General features: G+C 44.9%; 1 protein-coding gene across 1 annotated transcript in view; it reads left to right on the top strand.

Moving 5' to 3' along the window:
- The first annotated feature begins 5,832 nt into the window (after positions 1-5,832).
- Positions 5,833-18,670, top strand: part of gle1 (GLE1 RNA export mediator) — a 56,429-nt gene continuing 43,591 nt past the window's right edge. The window contains exons 1-3 of the mRNA XM_087998205.1: positions 5,833-5,977; positions 7,764-7,976; positions 17,727-17,840. Of these exons, the coding sequence (XP_087854331.1) occupies positions 5,879-5,977; positions 7,764-7,976; positions 17,727-17,840 (426 nt within the window). The 5' untranslated portion in view covers positions 5,833-5,878. The remainder of the gene's footprint in view (positions 5,978-7,763; positions 7,977-17,726; positions 17,841-18,670) is intronic.

Below are 18,670 nucleotides of genomic sequence, written 5' to 3'. Positions count from 1 at the left end.
ATGGCCTATTCCTGCTCCAGGCCTATTCCTGATGAAGGGCTTTTGCCTGAAATGTCGATTTTCCTGCTCCTCGGATGCTGCTTGACCTGCTGTGCTTTTCCAGCACCACTCTGATCTAAACTCTGGTTTCCAGCATCTGCAGTCCTCACTTTTGACTATTCCTGCTCCAGTGTTCCTATCTGGGCCTCCCTATCCAAATATTGCATTTCTATCTTCATTTTCCTGGCTTTCTTTTATTTAAAAACATCAACCTACAAATCTCCCTGTATTCTAACCCTGAATTCAATGTTTTAATTGACATCTTGCAGTTTGGACTGTGTGGATCATGAATAAGACTTAAATCTGTCAAGTTAAGAAGTTAATTTTTTTCCTGTTAACACAGGTGTCAGATTGTATTAGATATTATGTTATTAGATATTGTGTTAGATATTTGGTTGACTTGTAGTGCAAAACGCTATGAACAGATTGGGGAAATGCAAATTTAATTTCTTTGAAATTTGGTCCATTAGTGTCTTATGGTTAAACTTAGTCAACAAGTTTTTTACTTCTAACACAGTAGAACTTGAAGGAGATTAGGACAAGTACTTGAATCAGAAGAACATGAAAGAGTATGGAAGAAGGAGAAAGATTTCAGGAAAAGGCACAGTCACTGACAATGTGAATCCTGTGGTCTCACAATTGCAAACTGTCCTTTATTTAGTCTGAGCAGATGGTTTATATGTTCTATTAAAAATTATCTACACTCTCTCAAAGCTGTTGACATCCATTCTTCCTTCTGAAACCTAACATTTGATTTCAACGTTGCTGAGAAGAGAGACATATCACTGGAACTTTTCATCTTACACTCTTGCATGGTTTGTTTGCAAAGATCTGGTACCTGCATATGAATCCTTGTAGTTTTTAACAAGCATGGGAGGAGCTATGAAGAATTGAACTGGAGTGAAGAAAGCAGCACGTTAATAACAAGCTTTTAACAATATAACAACAAGTTTCAAAAGTTGATTCGGGGCAGCTGTTCACAGGTAAAGGAACAGTTGGAAAGTGGGCGGCCTTCAAAAATGAGATACCGAGATTCAGAAACAATGTTTCTGTCAGTGCGAACAACGAAGCTGGCAGGTATAGGGAATGTTAGATACTAGAAACATTGAGGCTCTGGTCAAGAAAAATAAGGAAACATATGTCAGGTATAGATAGCAGGGATAGAATGAATCTCCTAAAGGAGTATACGGCCAGTAGAAGTTTACTTAAGGAGAAATTAGGAGGGCAAAAAGGGGACGTGAGATGGCTTTGGCATGTAGGGTTAAGGAGAATCCAAAACAATTCCACAAATGCATTCAGGGCAAAAGAATAACTCAGGACAGAATAAGGCCCCTTAAAGATCAACAAGGCTGTCTATGTGCGGAACCACAAGAGATACTAAACAAATATTTTGCAAAGTATTTACTGTGGTAAAGGACTTGGAAGCTAGGGAAATAAGTAGTGATGTCCACAGCTACAATAGCACCACCCCCCACCTTTTTCTCCGCTACATCGATAATTGTCTTGGCGCTACCTCGTGCTCCCACGAGGAGGTTGAACAGTTCATCCACTTTACTAACACCTTCCACCCCGACCTCAAATTTACCTGGACCGTCTCAGACTCCTCACTCCCCTTCCTAGACCTCTCCATTTCTATCTCGAGCGACCGACTCAACACAGACATTTACTACAAACCGACCGACTCCCACAGCTACCTAGATTACACCTCCTCCCACCCTGCCCCCTGTAAAAACGCCATCCCATATTCCCAATTCATTCGCCTCTGCCGCATCTGCTCCCAGGAGGACCAATTCCACTACCGAACAACCCAAATGGCCTCCTTCTTCAAAGATCGCAATTTCCCCTCTGACGTGGTCGACGATGCTCTCCACCACGCTTGAACCCTGCCCCTCCAATCGCCACCAGGACAGAACCCCACTGGTCCTCACCTTCCACCCCACCAACCTCTGGATACATCGTATCATCCTCCGTCATTTCCGCCACCTCCAAACAGACCCCATCACCAGGGATATATTTCCCTCCCCTCCCCTATCAGCGTTCCGGAGAGACCACTCCCTCCGCGACTCCCTCGTCAGGTCCACACCCCCCACCGACCCAACCTCCTCTCGCGGCACCTTCCCCTGCAATCGCAAGAAGTGCAAAACTTGTGCCCACACCTCCCCCCTCACCTCCCTCCAAGGCCCCAATGGATCCTTCCATATCCATCGAAAATTCACCTGCACCTCTACACACATCATTTACTGTATCCGTTGCACCCGGTGTGGTCTCCTCTACACTGGGGAGACAGGCCGCCTACTTGTGGAATGTTTCAGGGAACACCTCTGGGACACCCGCACCAACCTACCCAAATGTCCCGTGGCTGAACACTTTAACTCCCCCTCCCACTCCGTCAAGAACATGCAGGTCCTTGGCCTCCTCCATCGCCAGAGCCTGACCACAAGACGCCTGGAGGAAGAGCGCCTCATTTTCCGCCTAGGAACCCTCCAACCACATGGGATGAATGTAGATTTCTCCAGCTTCTTCATTTCCCCTCTCCCCACCTTATCTCAGTCCCAACACCCGGATTCAGCACCGCCCTCTTGACCTGCAATCTTCTTCCCGACCTCTCCGCCCCCACCCCCGCTCCGGCCTATCACCCTCACCTCCTTCCAATTATCGTATTCCCAGCGCCCCTCCTCCCTATCTTTTATCTCAGCCCGCCTGGCACACCAGCCTCATTCCTGAAGAAGGGCTTATGCCCAAAACGTCGATTCTCCTGCTCCTCGGCTGCTGCCTGGCCTGCTGTGTTTTTCCAGCACCACATTTTCCTATGTCTTGAAAAATGTCCATATTAAAGAAGAAGAGTGCTGGAGTTCATAAAAAGCAGAAAGGTAAATATATCCCCAGGACCTAATCAGGTGTAACCCAAATTTTGTGGGAAGCTAGGGAAGAGAGTGCTCGGCTCCTTGCTGAAACATTTGTTTTATTGACAGCCAAGGGTGATGTGCCAGAAGATTTGGGGGGGGGGGTTAATATGCCATTGTTTAAGAAAGGTGGTAACGAAAAGCCAGCAAACAATACATCCGTGAGCCTGACTTCTGTGAAAGGTAAGTTGTTGGAGAGGATTCTGAGGGATAGGATTTACATACATTTGGAAAAGCAAGGACTGGTTAGGGATAGTCAACATGGTTTTGTGCATGGGAAATTATGTCTCACTAACTTGATTAAGTTTTTTGAAAAGGTGACAAAGAGGATTGATGAAAGCAGAGTGGTAGATGTTGTCTACAGACGAACCTCGAGGTCATATTGCAGCAGTACAGGACATTGGTGAAATCACTTTTGGAATACTGCATTCAATTCTGGTCTCCCTGCTATAGGAAGGAATTTGTGAAACTTGAAAGGGATCAGAAAAGATTACAAGGATATTGCTGGGATTGGAATTTTAACTTATAGGGTGAGGCTGAAAAGGCTGGGGCTTTTTTCCCTGGAGCAGCAAAGGCTGCAGGATGAACTTATGGAGGTTTATAAAATCATGAGGGGCATGGATAGGGTAAATAGATAAGGTATTTTTCATAGGTTAGGGGAGTCCACAACTAGACAGCATAGGTTTAAGGATCAGTGGTGCTGGAAGAGCACAGCAATTCAGGCAGCATCCGAGGACAGGCAAAATCGACGTTTCGGGCAAAAGCCCTTCATCAGGAATAAAGGCAGAGAGCCTGAAGCGTGGAGAGATAAGCTAGAGGAGGGTGGGGTGGGGATAGAGTAGCATAGAGTACAATAGGTCAGTGGGGGAGGAGATGAAGGTGATAGGTCAGGGAGGAGAGGGTGGAGTGGATAGGTGGAAAAGGAGTTGGGCAGGTCGGACAAGTCAAGGGGACAGTGTTGAGCTGGAGGTTAGAAACTAGGATGAGGTGGGGGAAGGGGAAATGAGGAAGCTGTTGAAGTCCACCTGACCAGGTAGTCACGGAGGGAATGGTCTTTGCGGAAGGCGGAAAGGGGTGGGGAGGGAAATATATCCCTGGTGGTGGGGTCTTTTTGGAGGTGGCGGAAATGTTCGGCGGATGATTTGGTTGATGCGAAGGTTGGTAGGGTGGAAGGTGAGCACCAGGGGCGTTCTGTCCTTGTTGCGGTTGGAGGGGTTGGGTCTGAGGGCGGAGGTGCGGGATGTGGACGAGATGCGTTGGAGGGCATCTTTAACCACGTGGGAAGGGAAATTGCGGTCTCTAAAGAAGGAGGCCATCTGGTGTGTTCTATGGTGGAACTGGTCCTCCTGGGAGCAGATACGGCGGAGGCATTGGGATACTGGATGGCATTTTTGCAAGAGATAGGGTGGGAAGAGGTGTAATCCAGGTAGCTGTGGGAGTCGGTGGGTTTGTAGAAAATGTCAGTGTCAAGTCGGTCGTCACTAATGGAGATGGAGAGGTCCAGGAAGGTGAGGGAGGTGTCAGAGATGGTCCAGGTAAATTTAAGGTCAGGGTGGAATGTGTTGGTGAAAGACCGCAATTTCCCTTCCCACGTGGTTTAGAGGGATATAGGTCAAATGCTGGCAAATGGGACTAGATCAGATTGGGATGTCTGGCCAGTGCAGATGAGTTGGACCGAAGGGTCTGTTTCCGTGTTGTATAACTCCAGAAGTCCTTAACCTGGTATATTTCAGATTACTCTGTGTCGTTGTATGTCATGTTAAAATGCAATAAATAGAGTCCTGCAGAAGCCAAAGTTTGAACACAGTTCTTCAATTTGTCGTAAACCATTCTGTCTGGAATATAAAATCTCAGGTGTGGCCCGAAAGCCAAGCAACAAAAAAAAACTTTTCAAAGCAATCAACCCTTCTCTGTAACATATCGTCAACTTCTCCTCCCACATTTTTTGTTCCACTAACTTTCTGGATAGAGTGCTGGTGAGGCCATATCTGGAATGCTGCATGCCACCTGACTTGAGAGAGGATGTACTGGCACTGAAGGGAGTGCAGAGGAGATTCACTAGGTCGATTCAGAGTTGAGGGGGCTGGCTTATGACGAGAGACTGAGTAGACTGGGATTATATTCATTGAAATTTAGAAGAATGACAGGGAATCTTATAGAAACATATAAAATTATGAAAGGAATAGCTAAGATAGAAGCAGGGAGATGTTTGCATTGGTGGGTGAAACTAGAACAAAAGGGCAGAGCTTCAAAATTAGGGGGAAGCAGATTTAGGACTGAATTGAGGGGTAACTTTTTCACTGAAAGGGTTGTGAATCTATGGAATTCCATACCCAGTGAAGTAGTTGTGGCTTCCTCATTGAACGTTTTTGGAGCTAAGACAGTTAATTATTTGAACAGTAAAGGAATTAAGAGTTATGGTGAGAGGGCGGGTAAGTGGAGCTGAGTCCACGTAAAGATCAGCCATGATCTTACTGAATGGCAGAGTGGGCTGGAAGATGGTGCCAGATGGTCTACTCCTGCTCCTGGTTATTATGTTTCTACTCTAGGGAAAATAATTCCTCTTGCTTTCTTCATGGCAGCACTTTTGCTGATCAGAATCAACGTGCGGCGCATTCAACAGCCTTTTCTAAGTTGTTGTGATCATTTGAAATGTACCATTCTTGCGTCTGTCTTGATGAGGAAAACCTCCTGCAACGTGCCTGACCTTTCGGCAACAGCCATTGTGTTACATGTCTTCAGCTACTGCTCTCTTGATCTGATATTCTTCGTAATCCTTTAATAAATCCAAAAGGACGTTTATTTACAGTCTCCCACGGTACGGACTGACCTGAACACTGCGCGGCCGCCCCAGTTACCATGACGATAGCGCGGTCCGAAGGTGAACCGGAAGCGGTTTAGGCTTACTCGGGCTTCCGTTTCCGGCGGTGGGAAAGATGCCGGCGGAGGAGAAGCGGTGGGAGACGTTGGACGCTCTGCGCAACTCGGAGAAAGGGCGGCTACAGTACGATTCGCGATGGCTGGAGGAGGGAGAAGTGAGTGCGGCTCATGGAGGAGGGGGGTAAAAGCGAAGCCAGGCCTGACCCTGACCCCCCCCGCATCCCGGGCTTTACCTTTTCTTCTCCCAGTTTATTTTCCCCGCCACATTTCCCATCTCCCACCTCAGTCCCATCTCCCACCTCAGTCCCATCTCCCCCCTCTGTCCCATCTCCCCCCTCAGACCCATCTCCCCCCTCTGTCCCTTCTCCCACCTCAGTCCCATCTCCCCCCTCTGTCCCATCTCCCCCCTCAGTCCCATCTCCCACCTCAGTCCCATCTCCCCCCTCTGTCCCATCTCCCCCCTCTGTCCCATCTCCCCCCTCTGTCCCACCTCCCACCTCTGTCCCACCTCCCACCTCTGTCCCACCTCCCACCTCTGTCCCATCTCCCTTCTCCCAACCTCTCCCTGTCCAATATTGGTTCTCTTTCCCTCCCCCTACACATGTCTCCCTTTTTTGCTCTTCTGTTGCCCCTACTGATGGGTAATTATTTATGTTTTGTGGCAGTTGAATCTAAAAAACACATTGTGTTAATGCAAGCTGTTGCTTTCACAATTATATGAAGAAGGGCTCATGCCCGAAACGTCGATTCTCCTGCTCCTTGGATGCTGCCTGACCTGCTGCGTTTTTCCAGCAACACGATTTCAGCTCTGATTTTCAGCTCTGATCTCCAGCATCTGCAGCCCTCACTTTCTCGTAGCAAATATCAAGTTGGGAATCAGATGCCAAAATGTAAACCCAAACATTTTCTGTACTGTGAGTCTTTCACAGAAATCAAGCAAATGAAGAGCTTGATCAAGTTAATTTGAAATAAATAAGGGCAGTAAAGAAATACTTACATATCTGTAGCACCATTCACAACCTCAACATGCAAAAGAATGTCACAGCTAATTAAGCTCTTTTGGGAATGTAATTACTGATGTAAGGTTAAAAATGTGGCAGCTAATTTATGTACAGCAAGCTCCCACAAACAGCAATAAAATAATCTGATTTTTCTGCTGTTGGTTGAGATGTAAGTATTGCAAATCATAATTTAATTCTGAACCTAAGTATAATTGAAAAATAAAATTCTGAAGCTTTTTGTGATGCAGGGCATTTGTCGAATTTGTAAATCAAATCAAAGAGCACAGCATCCAACATTAGATTTGTGTCCATAACTGAATTACATTTACTAAACAATCTTGAATGGGTAAAAGTATGTTGGAAATCAATTTAAGATTGATAGTTGATTTCACAGAATGGCACACTTGCATAATGGAAGCTGCATATGTTGACACACCGTGATCTGTTCTTTGCAGCTGGAACATGTGCACCCATTGTATCTGTTTCAACTTAACAAAACAGACAGTTTTTGGTTCATTCCTCTGGGTGAGCCTTGACCAATCAACTTGCCTGGTTTAACTTTAAGTAAACCTCACCAGTTAACTGTCGATCACCATCTAACTGGTGCATTCTGTATGATAATACCGTTACACATTAAAATCCACCTACCAACCAATCATCCTTCTTTACTCACTGCATAAAATTTTGTTCCCATTACATTGATATTCTTGTGAATGTCCTGATGACTGCCAGATTAAAAAAAATTGGCAAATGTGCCTTTTTGTTTTCTGCTTACCCTGGGTACATATTAATTCGCGCACTGTAATGAGAGAAAGTGATATAGCATTTTTAAAGAGAAAGATTTTATCACTTAAGAAAGCGATTGTATGTTATAACTATTTCCCCAGATCTCAGTGATTAAGAATATTAAGTTTTACTTAGTTTTATTCTCTCTTTTCAGGATCTTTTACAACAATGCAGATCTTCTCCCAAGCTCTCTGTCAGTTCAGCATGGGTATTGGACCACCTTTTCCAACCAGAAACTGAAACCAACACTTCTGAGAATTTAACACCCCTGATCTATGGCCTCACCAATGATGACCAGCTCCAGGAGCCATCTGTTCCTCCTCCAGACCAAAGAACAGAAGAGAAAACAACTAATAATACTGTTCAGGTATTCACCTACTTTCATTCAGATATATTGATGTTACTGGGCTGGTAATCCGAAACCTGGATTAATGATCAATGACAATTGGTATTTCATGGAATGTAAGGGACAGCTATGTCGAAATATGAAGTTGGTTAACTATGCATAATTTCAAAAGTTGCAAAATATATTCTAAAGGGTGAGGACAATCATGCAGATGTTCAAATTAACAAGTTGATAGAATGGGTGAGCAAGTGGCAGATGAAATTTTATGCAGCAATGTATGAAGTGATTCATTTTGATAGGAAAAGTGCAGAGTGACAGTATGAAATAGTACTGAGTTTTAAGGACATAGAAACACATGTAAATCATTGAGGTGGCTGGGCAGGTTGACAGAGCTGTTGCTGCGGCATCTGTTTATCTTAGGTTTTGTTAATAGAGACATTGAGTATGAAAGAAAGGAGATTCTGTCAGACATTTTTCATCAATCTGTTCAGATATGTTAATGACACATGTCTGAAATAGGACGGCATTGTGGCTCACAGGCCAGGGACCTGGGTTTGGGACCTGGGTTTGATTCCATCTTGGGTGATTGTCTGCGTGGACTTTCCACATTCTTCCTGCGTCTGCATGGGTTTCTGCAAGGTTTTCCAATTTCCTCCCACAGTTCAAAGATATGCACGTTAGGTGGATTGGCGATGTTAAATTGCCCATAGTGTCCAGGGATGTGCAGGCTAGGTGGATTAGCTATGAAAATGCAGGGATATGGTAAGAGATGGGTCTCAGTGGGATGCACTTCAGTGGGGCGGTGTTTACATGGTGGGCCCAATTGGCCGCCTTCCACATGGTAGGGATTCTGAGCCTAGATGGGATTGGATCAGGAGCTCCTGACCCAGAAGTAGGAACATGGCTACTGTACTACAAAAAACTCGAGATTATGTTAAGCTTGTTTAAAGCTCAGTTTGTGTAGTCACTTCAGCTGTGGGTACCTCACTGCAGGAAGGATGTGAAAACATTAGAGAGAGTGCAGAAAAGATTCCAAGAGAGTCCCAGAATGAGGAGATTTAGTCACATACATTAGAGAAGTTGACTGTGGTTTTCTTGGAGAAGAGAAGGTTTTAACAAGATTGAGTAGAGGTGCTCAAAACTATGAAAAGTGTGGATAGAGTTGGTAGGAGGAAGAAAACTTTCAGTTGGTGAAGGGATTGAGAACAAGAGGGCACCAATTTAAGGCAGTTAACAAAAGAAGCAATGGAGACATGAGCAAAAGCTGTTTCATACAATGAATAGTTAGGATCTGGAATGCACTATCTGTGTGTGTGGTGAGGGGCAGATTCAATTGTGGAATTTGAAAAGCAGTTGGATTATTTTAAGAGGAAGAATGTGCAGGACTGTGGCAGAGTGTGACATGAGCTAAATTGCTCCTCCAAAGAGACAGCACAGATGTGAGGATCTGATTGGCCACGTCCAACGCTGGAACTATTCTATGACCTGAAACTGAGTTTAAACCCAACATGACATTTGAAGAATTTACATTCAGCTAATTGAATAAATGTAAAATGAGAAGCTAGTATCACTAATGGTTACATTGTAATTGGCAGGTTGTTGTAAGAACCCATCCTATTCAGTAACATGTTTTGGGAAGAGATCTGCCATCATCCATATGCAGTATGGCCTATAAATGATTCCAGTCACACCTCAATAGCTGATCCTTCACCGTCTGGTGAAATGGTCTGGCAAGCCACTCGGTTGTATTTGAGGAGGCAGCTCACTGCCACCTTCAAAGGTAGTTAGAGATGAGGAGCTAAATGCCTCCCTTGGTAATATTGCCAGCATTCCATAAATGCATGAAAAGAATTAGCGCTACCTAATATAATTCCATTTCATTAAATGCAGTCTACTATGGTATGATTCATCATTGGACGTTTACCGCGTATGATCCACAGGCTGTTTCTGTTGTGTTAGTATTTAATCATTCAGTAGCTCGTGCTGCTTTGCATGTAGCCATAGTCATAGAGTCATAGAGATGTACAGCATGGAAACAGACCCTTCGTGCCCATATCCCTCCAAACTCTTCCTATTCATATACCCATCCAGATGCCTTTTAAATGTTGCAATTGTACCACCCTCTAACACTTCCTCTGGCAACTCATTCCATACACATACCACCCTCTGTGTGAAAAAGTTGCCCCTTAGATCTCTTTTATATCTTTCCTCTCTCACCCTAAACCTATGCCCTCTAGTTCTGGACTCCCTGACCCCAGGGAAAGACTTTGTCTATTTATCCTATTCATGCTCCTCATAATTTTGTAAACCTCTATAAGGTCACCCCTCAGCCTCCGACCATAGAGATGTACAGCACGGAAACAGATCCTTTGGTCCAACTCGTCCACGCCGACCAGATATCCTAAATTAATCCAATCCCATTTACCAGCATTTGGCCCATATCCCTCCAAACTCTTCCTATGGATGTACCCATCCAGATGCCTTTTAAATATTGTATTTGTGCCAGCCTCCACCACTTCCTCTGGCTGCTCATTCCATACACCCACTGCATGAAAATGTTGCCCCTTGGACCCCGTATAAATCGTTCCCGTTTCACCTTAAATTATGCCCTCTAATTTTGGACTCCCCCACGGCAGGGAAAAGACTGTCTATTGACCCTATCTATGCCCCTCATGATTTTATAAATCTCTATAGTGCCTCACAGCACCAGAGACCCGGGTTCAATTCCCACCTCGGGCAACTGTCTGTGTAGAGTTTGCACATTCTCCCTGTGTTTGCGTGCGTTTTATACCGGGTGCTCCGGTTTCCTCCCACAGTCACAAAGATGTGCAGGTTAGGTGAATTGGCCATACTAAAATTGCCTGTAGTGTTAGGTGTAGGGGAATGGGTCTGGGTGGGTTGCTGTTCGGAGGGTCGGTGTGTACTTGTTGGGCTGAAAGGCCTGTTTCCACACTGTTAATAATCTAATCTAATCTATAAGGTCACCCCTCAGCCTCTGATGCTCCTGGGAAAATAGCCTCAGTCTATTCAGCCTCTCCCTATAGCTCAAATCCCCTAACTCTGCTACCATCCTTGTAATTCTTTTCTGAACCCTTTCAAGTTTCACAACATCCTTCCAATAGCAGGGAGACCAGAATTGCATGCAGTATTCCAAAAATGGCCTAACCAATGTCCTATACAGCTGTAACATGACCTCCCAACTCCTATTCTCAATGCCCTGACCAATAAAGGCAAGCATACTGTTGGAGAATTTAGCCCAATTAATCAGAGATCACACACGCACAGATCGGACTGAGAACTGACCAGGATTTATTTAACAAACAGCGATATTGCGGAAGAGACTTGACCCCCACTGAAACAGTCACTGACAGGCTGTTAAGAAGGATCCACAGTTTTTTTTCCTGAACAGAGAATACAGTGGAGTTTTATACCATTACAACAATGAAATGTGAGTTATGAGACAGTGGTGTGAGTTGTACAACAAAGAGAAATAAAGTTCATTGAAAAGATTCAAGTGTCCAGTGTCTGATAATAAGTTTCTTAATTGACTCAGGAGATTCCGATCCTTGTCTGGAGTACGTGTTAGTGGATTTCATTCAGTATCAATGTGTTCGTATTGTTGAGGGGTCAACAAAGTACCTTTGGTGCCTCCTTGTCTGGGTACCCATTATGAAGTCTTGACTCCTAGTGGGAGCAGCTGTGCCCTAAGGACAGAGGTGCTGGGCTATTGTGGCATGCGAGGCTCATTATCAGTTAATCTGAACAAGTATATTTTCTTGCTCTGGGCTGAATGAGTCGTGTCCTGAGGTATGTGTGATGTGGGGCGGCAGGTTTGGCCAATATGAGGCATTGTGGATACGTTCAGACATTTTGTGTTGTGGCCATGTCATTGGGAGGCCGGGACCCGTATTTTCTCCCACACATACCAAATGCTTTCTTCACTATTCTATCTTCCTGACTACACTTTCAAGGAACTATGAACCTGCACTCCAAGGCCTCTTTGTTCAGCAGTACTTCCCAGGACCTTACCATTAAGTGTATAAGTCTTGCTCTGATTTGCCTTTCCAAAATGCAATGCCTTACATTTACGTAAATTAAACTCCATTTGTCCCATTGGCCCATCTGCTCAAGGTCCGTTTGTACTCTGATGTAATCTTCTTGTAGTCCACGACACTTCCAATTTTGGAATAGTGGTGCTGGAAGAGCACAGCAGTTCAGGCAGCATCCGAGGAGCAGCAAAATCGACGTTTCGGGCAAAAGCCCTTCATCAGGAATAAAGGCAGAGAGCTTGAAGCGTGGAGAGATAAGCTAGAGGAGGGTGGGGGTGGGGAGAAAGTAGCATAGAGTACAGTAGGTGAGTGGGGGAGGGGATGAAGGTGGTAGGTCAGGGAGGAGGGTGGAGTGGATAGATGGAAAAGGAGATAGGCAGGTAGGACATGTCATGGGGACAGTGCTGAGCTGGAAATTTGGAAGTAGGGTGAGGTGGGGGAAGGAGAAATGAGGAAACTGTTGAAGTCCACATTGATGCCCTGGGGTTGAAGTGTTCCGAGGCGGAAGATGAGGTGTTCTTCCTCCAGGCGTCTGATGGTGAGGGAGCGGTGGTGAAGGAAGCCCAGGACCTTCATGTCCTCGGCAGAGTAGGAGGGGGAGTTGAAATGTTGGGCCACGGGCAGGGTGGTGGATTGGTGCAGGTGTCCCAGAGATGTTCCCTAAAGCGCTCTGCTAGGAGGCGTCCAGTCTCCCCAATGTAGAGGAGACCGCAACGGATGCAATAAATGATATTAGTGGATGTGCAGGTAAAACTTTGGATGTGGAAGGATCCTTTAGGGCCTTGGAGGTGAGGGAGGAGGTGTGGGCGCAGTTTTTGCAGTTCCTGCGGTGACAGGGGAAGGTGCCAGGATGGGAGTGTGGGTTGTAGGGGGGCGTGGACCTGACCAGGTAGTCACGGAGGGAATGGTCTTTGCGGAAGGCGGAAAGGGGTGGGGATGGAAATATATCCCTGGTGGTGGGGTCTGTTTGGAGGTGGCGGAAATGTTCGGCGGATGATTTGGTTGATGCGAAGGTTGGTAGGATGGAAGGTGAGCACCAGGGGGGTTCTGTCCTTGTTACGGTTGGAGGTGTGGGGTCTGAGGGCGGAGGTGCGGGATGTGGACGTGATGCGTTGGAGGGCATCTTTAACCACGTGGGAAGGGAAATTGCGGTCTCTAAAGAAGGAGGCCATCTGGTGTGTTCTGTGGTGGAACTGGTCCTCCTGGGGGTGGAGGCGGAGGAATTGGGAATACGGGATGGCATTTTTGCAAGAGATAGGGTGGGAAGAGGTGTATTCCAGGTAGCTGTGGGAGTCGGTGGGTTTGTAAAATATCAGTGTCAAGTCGGTCATCATTAATGGAGATGGAGAGGTCCAGGAAGGGGAGGTGTCAGAGATGGTCCAGGTAAATTTAAGGTCAGGGTGGAATGTGTTGGTGAAGTTGATGAATTGCTCAACCTCCTCGCGGGAGCAGGAGGTGGCGCCAATGCAGTCATCAATGTAGCAGAGGAAGAGGTGGGGAGTGGTGCCCGTGTAATTACGGAAGATCGACTGTTCTATGTAGCCAACAAAGAGACAGGCATAGCTGGGGCCCATACGTGTGCCCATGGCTACCCCTTTGGCCTGGATGAAGTGGGAGGATTCGAAGGAGAAACTGTTAAGGGTGAGGACCAGTTTGGCCAAACGAATGAGAGTGTTAGTGGAAGGGTATTGTTGGGGACGTTTGGAGAGGAAAAAACGGAGGGCTTGGAGGCCCTGGTTATGGCAATGGAGGTGTAGATATCCATGGTGAAGATGAGGCGTTGGGGGCCGGGGAAAAGGAAGTCTTGGAGGAGGTGGAGGGCGTGGGTGGTGTCTCAAACGTATGTGGGGAGTTCCTGGACTAGGGGGGGATAGGACAGTGTCGAGGTTGGTAGAGATGAGTTCAGTGGGGCAGGAGCATGCTGAGACAATGGGTCGACCAGGGTGGTCAGGCTTGTGGATCTTGGGAAGGAGGTAGAACCAGGCAGTGCGGGGTTCCCAGACTGAGATTGGAAGCTGTGGGTGGGAGATCTCCTGAGGTGATGAGGTTCTGTATGGTCTGGGAGATGATGGTTTGGTGATGGGGGGGTGGGGTCATGGTCGAGAAGGTGGTAGGAAGAGGTGTCCTCGAGTTGGCGTTTGGCTTCAGCGGTGTGGAGGTCAGTGCGCCAGACTACCACTGCGCCCCCTTTATCTGCCAGCTTGATGGTAGGTTGGGATTGGAGCAGAGGGATTGGAAGGCTGCGCGTTGTGAGGGTGAGAGGTTGGAGGGGGTTAGACAGGTTGAGGCAGTTAATGTCCCAGCGGCAGTTGGAAATGAAGAGGTCGAGGGCAGGTAATAGGCCAGCGCGGGGTGTCCAGGTGGATGCAGTGTGTTGGAGATGGGCGAAGGGGTCCTCGGAAGGTGGGCGGGAGTCCTGATTGTGAAAGTAAGCTCGGAGGTGGAGGCGGCGGAAGAAGTGTTCCGTCAACTACAAACTTACTAACCATATCTCCTTTGTTCACATCTAAATAATTTATATAAATGTAAAAATGCAGTGGACCCAGCATTGATCTTTGTGGTACACTGCTGCTCACAGGCCTCCAGTTTGAAAAGTAACCTTCCACTATCACCCTCTGTCTTCTATCTTCCCCTTTTGCCCCTCGCCCATTAGGCTTGCCAACTCTGGACATATTCTTTGAGGTTTAACTATACACAACAACACATCCTGTTTGTCTGTTATCTGCCGTTTCAGCATCGCCAATCAGAAAGCAAACAGACTGTTCACAGTCTACATTCATACAGTCAACCAAGCAACCCTTTTGTGTATCTCTGATAATTTCATCTTTTCATTATTAAAACCTATTCAAAACAAATGGAAATGATCCTCAATGGCCACCGACTGTGTCTTTAACTATTAAGGCCTGCACTCGACATTCCATCCCTACACTTGTCCTCTTTTTAAGACACTTTTTAAAAGCCTTTTGACCAAGATTTTGGTCACTTTCCTTAATAGCCTTTGTGCCTTATCATGTTTTGTTAGATACCACTCCTTTTGAAGGATTTTTGAATGGCTTATTATGTTAAAAGCACTGTATAAGGGAGTGGGGAGATGCTATTTAAGAGTTTTGTCTTATATGTGTGTACGTACAAATTATGAAAGGGAGTAGTCCAGCAGGTTATGCATTAAATAAGACTGTGGCTTATCTGATTACTACACATTGTTTATTTCACCCTTTATTGATCAAGAATGGCTTAGAAAAGGTAGACGCTAGGAAACTGTTTCCATCAGGCCAGGGATACTAGGGCCCGTGAGCACAGCCTTAGAATTAGAGGGGGTTGATTTAGAATGGAAATGAGGAGACATTTCTTCAGCCAGCGAGTGGTGGACAAGTGGAATTCATTGCCACGGCGTGCAGTGGAGGCTGGGATGTTAAATGTCTTCAAAGCAGAGATTGATAAACTCTTCATCTCGTAAGGAATTAAGGGATACGGGGAGAATGTGGGAAAGTGGCATTGAAATGCCCGTCAGCCGTGATTGAATGGTGATGTGGACTCGATGGGCTGAATGGCCTTACTTCCACTCCTATTTTTATGGTCTTATGATCTTAAGAATCTATCGATCTTTGCCTAAGAAATATTCAAAAACTCTTCTTCCATCATCTGTCAAGGAAGAGAGTTCCAAAGTTTCATGACCCTCAGAAAAATGTTGGCCTCATCTCTGTTTCAAGTAGGTGACCCCTTAAAAGATAACCATAGTTTACTGAAGAACGCAGAAGGCTTGCCAAGAACAGCACCAGATATGAGATGTCAACCTTGTGGAACTACCAAACAGAATGCACAACAAATGTTTGAGTGAAGCGATCCCAGAACCAACTGATCAGATTTAAACTCCGCACTCCTATCATGTCCATTTGTAAATGATAGTGGACAATTAAACATCTCACTGAAAGTAAGGAAGGGTCACTTGACCCAAAATGTTAACTGATTTTTTTCCACAGATGCTGCCAGACTTGCTGAGCTTTTCCAGCAATTTCTGTTTTTGTTTCTCACCGGAAAAGGAGGTTCTGCAGATATCCCTATCCTCGTTGATGGGAGAGCCCAAAGATGCCAAATGGATGTCGCATCTCCGCCTCCTCCAGAGATCCCCAGCATCACAGATACTAGCCTTCAGCCAATTTGATTCATTCCACATGATGCCAAGAAATAGTTTCGAGGTTTTGGATACTGCCAAGACTAAGGTCCTGATAACATTCATGCAATTCAACTGAAGATCGCTATTTAAAGTAAAAATTACCAACTGTGTTTTTTAAAAAGTCTAACAGAGAATAATTAACTAACAATTATTCCCAACTCCTTTCTCTAACCTATCTTATACTTTCCCTTCTATAATATTGGTCTGATAAAACCTCCTGATTAAGATTTACCAAAAAATTCAAATTTCAAAACCAGTCAGCTGTCAAGTCTTCTCTTTGTATCTTCCACTGTCGTCTTTCCTTCTTAGGATTTCTGCTTCACCAGTTGTTGATAGATAAAGGTACCTTTAAGGGAGATTCTGCGGGCAGTCTGCATATGTTGGTGGCTTGGCAGTTTTCCCCCAACTATTTAATTTATCCTGGTCTTATATCCCAAAGCACTGAATCATTTCATTGGTTTTAATATTGTCAAAATACCAAATTTAAATTGATTGGAGTTTAGTATCTTGGGGCATAATTTAAACTGGCTGAATCTGTTTTTGTCTCATAGCAACCCAGGTACTGCTAGGTGCTGGACCAAATGTTACATTGTAAATTCTCCAGCACACTGTGTGCTTGCTAAGTCCTTCAACTCTCAAAGTTACAGTACCCCATACACCTTCATAACATTCTCCAGTCCTGTCCACCATCTGCAAGGCACATGCCATGAGTGTGATGGAATGCTCCCACTTACTTGCTCAACAACACTCAAAAAGCCTGACACCATCTTGGGCAAGGTAGCCACTTGATCGTTTATGAACGTAGTGCAATTCAGTAACTCCACCACCAACGCTTAGTCACAGTAGAGTGTATTATCTATAAAATGCATTGTAGAAATTCACGACGTACGGTCCTTAGACAGCGTCTTCCAAATCCATGATCATTTTCATAGAAGGACACAGGCAGCAGATATATAGGAGCACGATCCTGATTTGGAAATATATTGCCATCCTTTCAGTATTGCTGGGTCAAAATCCTCGAATCTATTCCCTTTTGGTATTGTGGGTCAACCTACAGCACAAGGATTGCAGCAGTTGAAGAAAGCAGCTCACCACAACCACCACCTGAAGGGTAACTCCGAATGGGGAATAAATGCTGGCCCACCACATCCCATAAGAAAATTCTAGATTCTTCCACAAGAGAATACATGCTTTCCTTAAGCACTCTGCTGAGAACCCTCAGGATTTTAAATGTTTCAGTTAAGTTACCTCTTATTCTTCTGAACTTCAGTGAATACAAAGCTAGCCAGTCCAACCTTTCCTCAAAAGGCAAGCCTGGTAGATGTGGGGTCTCAATTTCCCATATAATGGAAACATAATCTCCCTACTTTCATTTATAGTTTACCTTGCAATAAATAACAATGTTCTGTTAGCTTTCTGAATTACCTGCTTACTAATCTTCTACGATTTCTGCATATGGAAATTCAGATTCCTCTGCATGTCAGAGCTCTGTGGTCTCTAATCATTTTGCCTCTTAGTGACCTGTTTTATTCCTCATTCTGTTACCAGGAGGTAGTGCAAGAATTGACTCCAGAGCAAACACTTTTGCTCCTTTCACCTGAAGCTACCCAGATTGAAGGCTATGTTAAAAAGTTTGAGGAAGCCCACAAATTCAAGAGCCACGTAAGTTACTGAAAATTAGATATTGCAAGCACTTTAACATGCAAATATGATGTTATGATTGCTTGAAGAGCTGTATTTTGTACTTTTTTTTCATGAAGGAAGATTGAGGCAGGCTCCGAGCTGTTTGCTGCAAAGCCAGTTAAGTAAACAGCTTGTGAGGCCTTGGGATTTTTAAAAAAGTTAAAACAATAGAAGCAGCTTGAATGGGTGCATTCAAGCTCCCACAGAATCAAGACTGTTTTCTGTTTTAGTCTTTAGTAGCAGTTACTGGGGTCTCGAAGTTGGATGCGGAAGGTCTTATTCCTCTCTCTGTTACAGGTAAAAGCTCGGGTTCTCTCCCTGCTGCTAGAATTGAATGTGTGAGAATCTATTTTACTGAATTTACCCTTGCCAAGGGTGTGTTTATGGGATGTTACTGTATTGGTATTGTTAATTAGTATTTAAACTATTATTTTGTTTAGCATTTTGATAGTTACAGTTAAGCCAATTCTTTTATATTTTGTATTTTAATTACAGTATATAAATAAAATGTGTTTTGTTTCAAGAGTGGTAGCTTGACCAATTGAATTGCATTTGGAACACAATGCCTTACACTTACATTTAAAATAAGAAAAAGTAAGAGTCTAGACTACCTTCTTAATATATTTTGAGGGATTTGATCTGGTTCATAACAGTAGTTACTTGGAAGAATATAATATTTGATTTTCTGTCTGCCTTGGGAATGCAGCATATGCACAATATTTGATTGTTTCAGGCTTTTTGTACCATCTACAAGCAGCAAATCAGAGCAGAAATAGGCTGTGGACCTCTCATGTTTGCTTTGTAGTTCA

The sequence above is a fragment of the Chiloscyllium plagiosum genome, unplaced genomic scaffold (assembly GCF_037043375.1).
Source record: "Chiloscyllium plagiosum isolate Xiang-an unplaced genomic scaffold, Cpla_swu_hap1 HiC_scaffold_21, whole genome shotgun sequence".
NCBI lineage: Eukaryota > Metazoa > Chordata > Chondrichthyes > Orectolobiformes > Hemiscylliidae > Chiloscyllium > Chiloscyllium plagiosum.
This window is presented reverse-complemented; position numbering and strand designations above follow the sequence as displayed.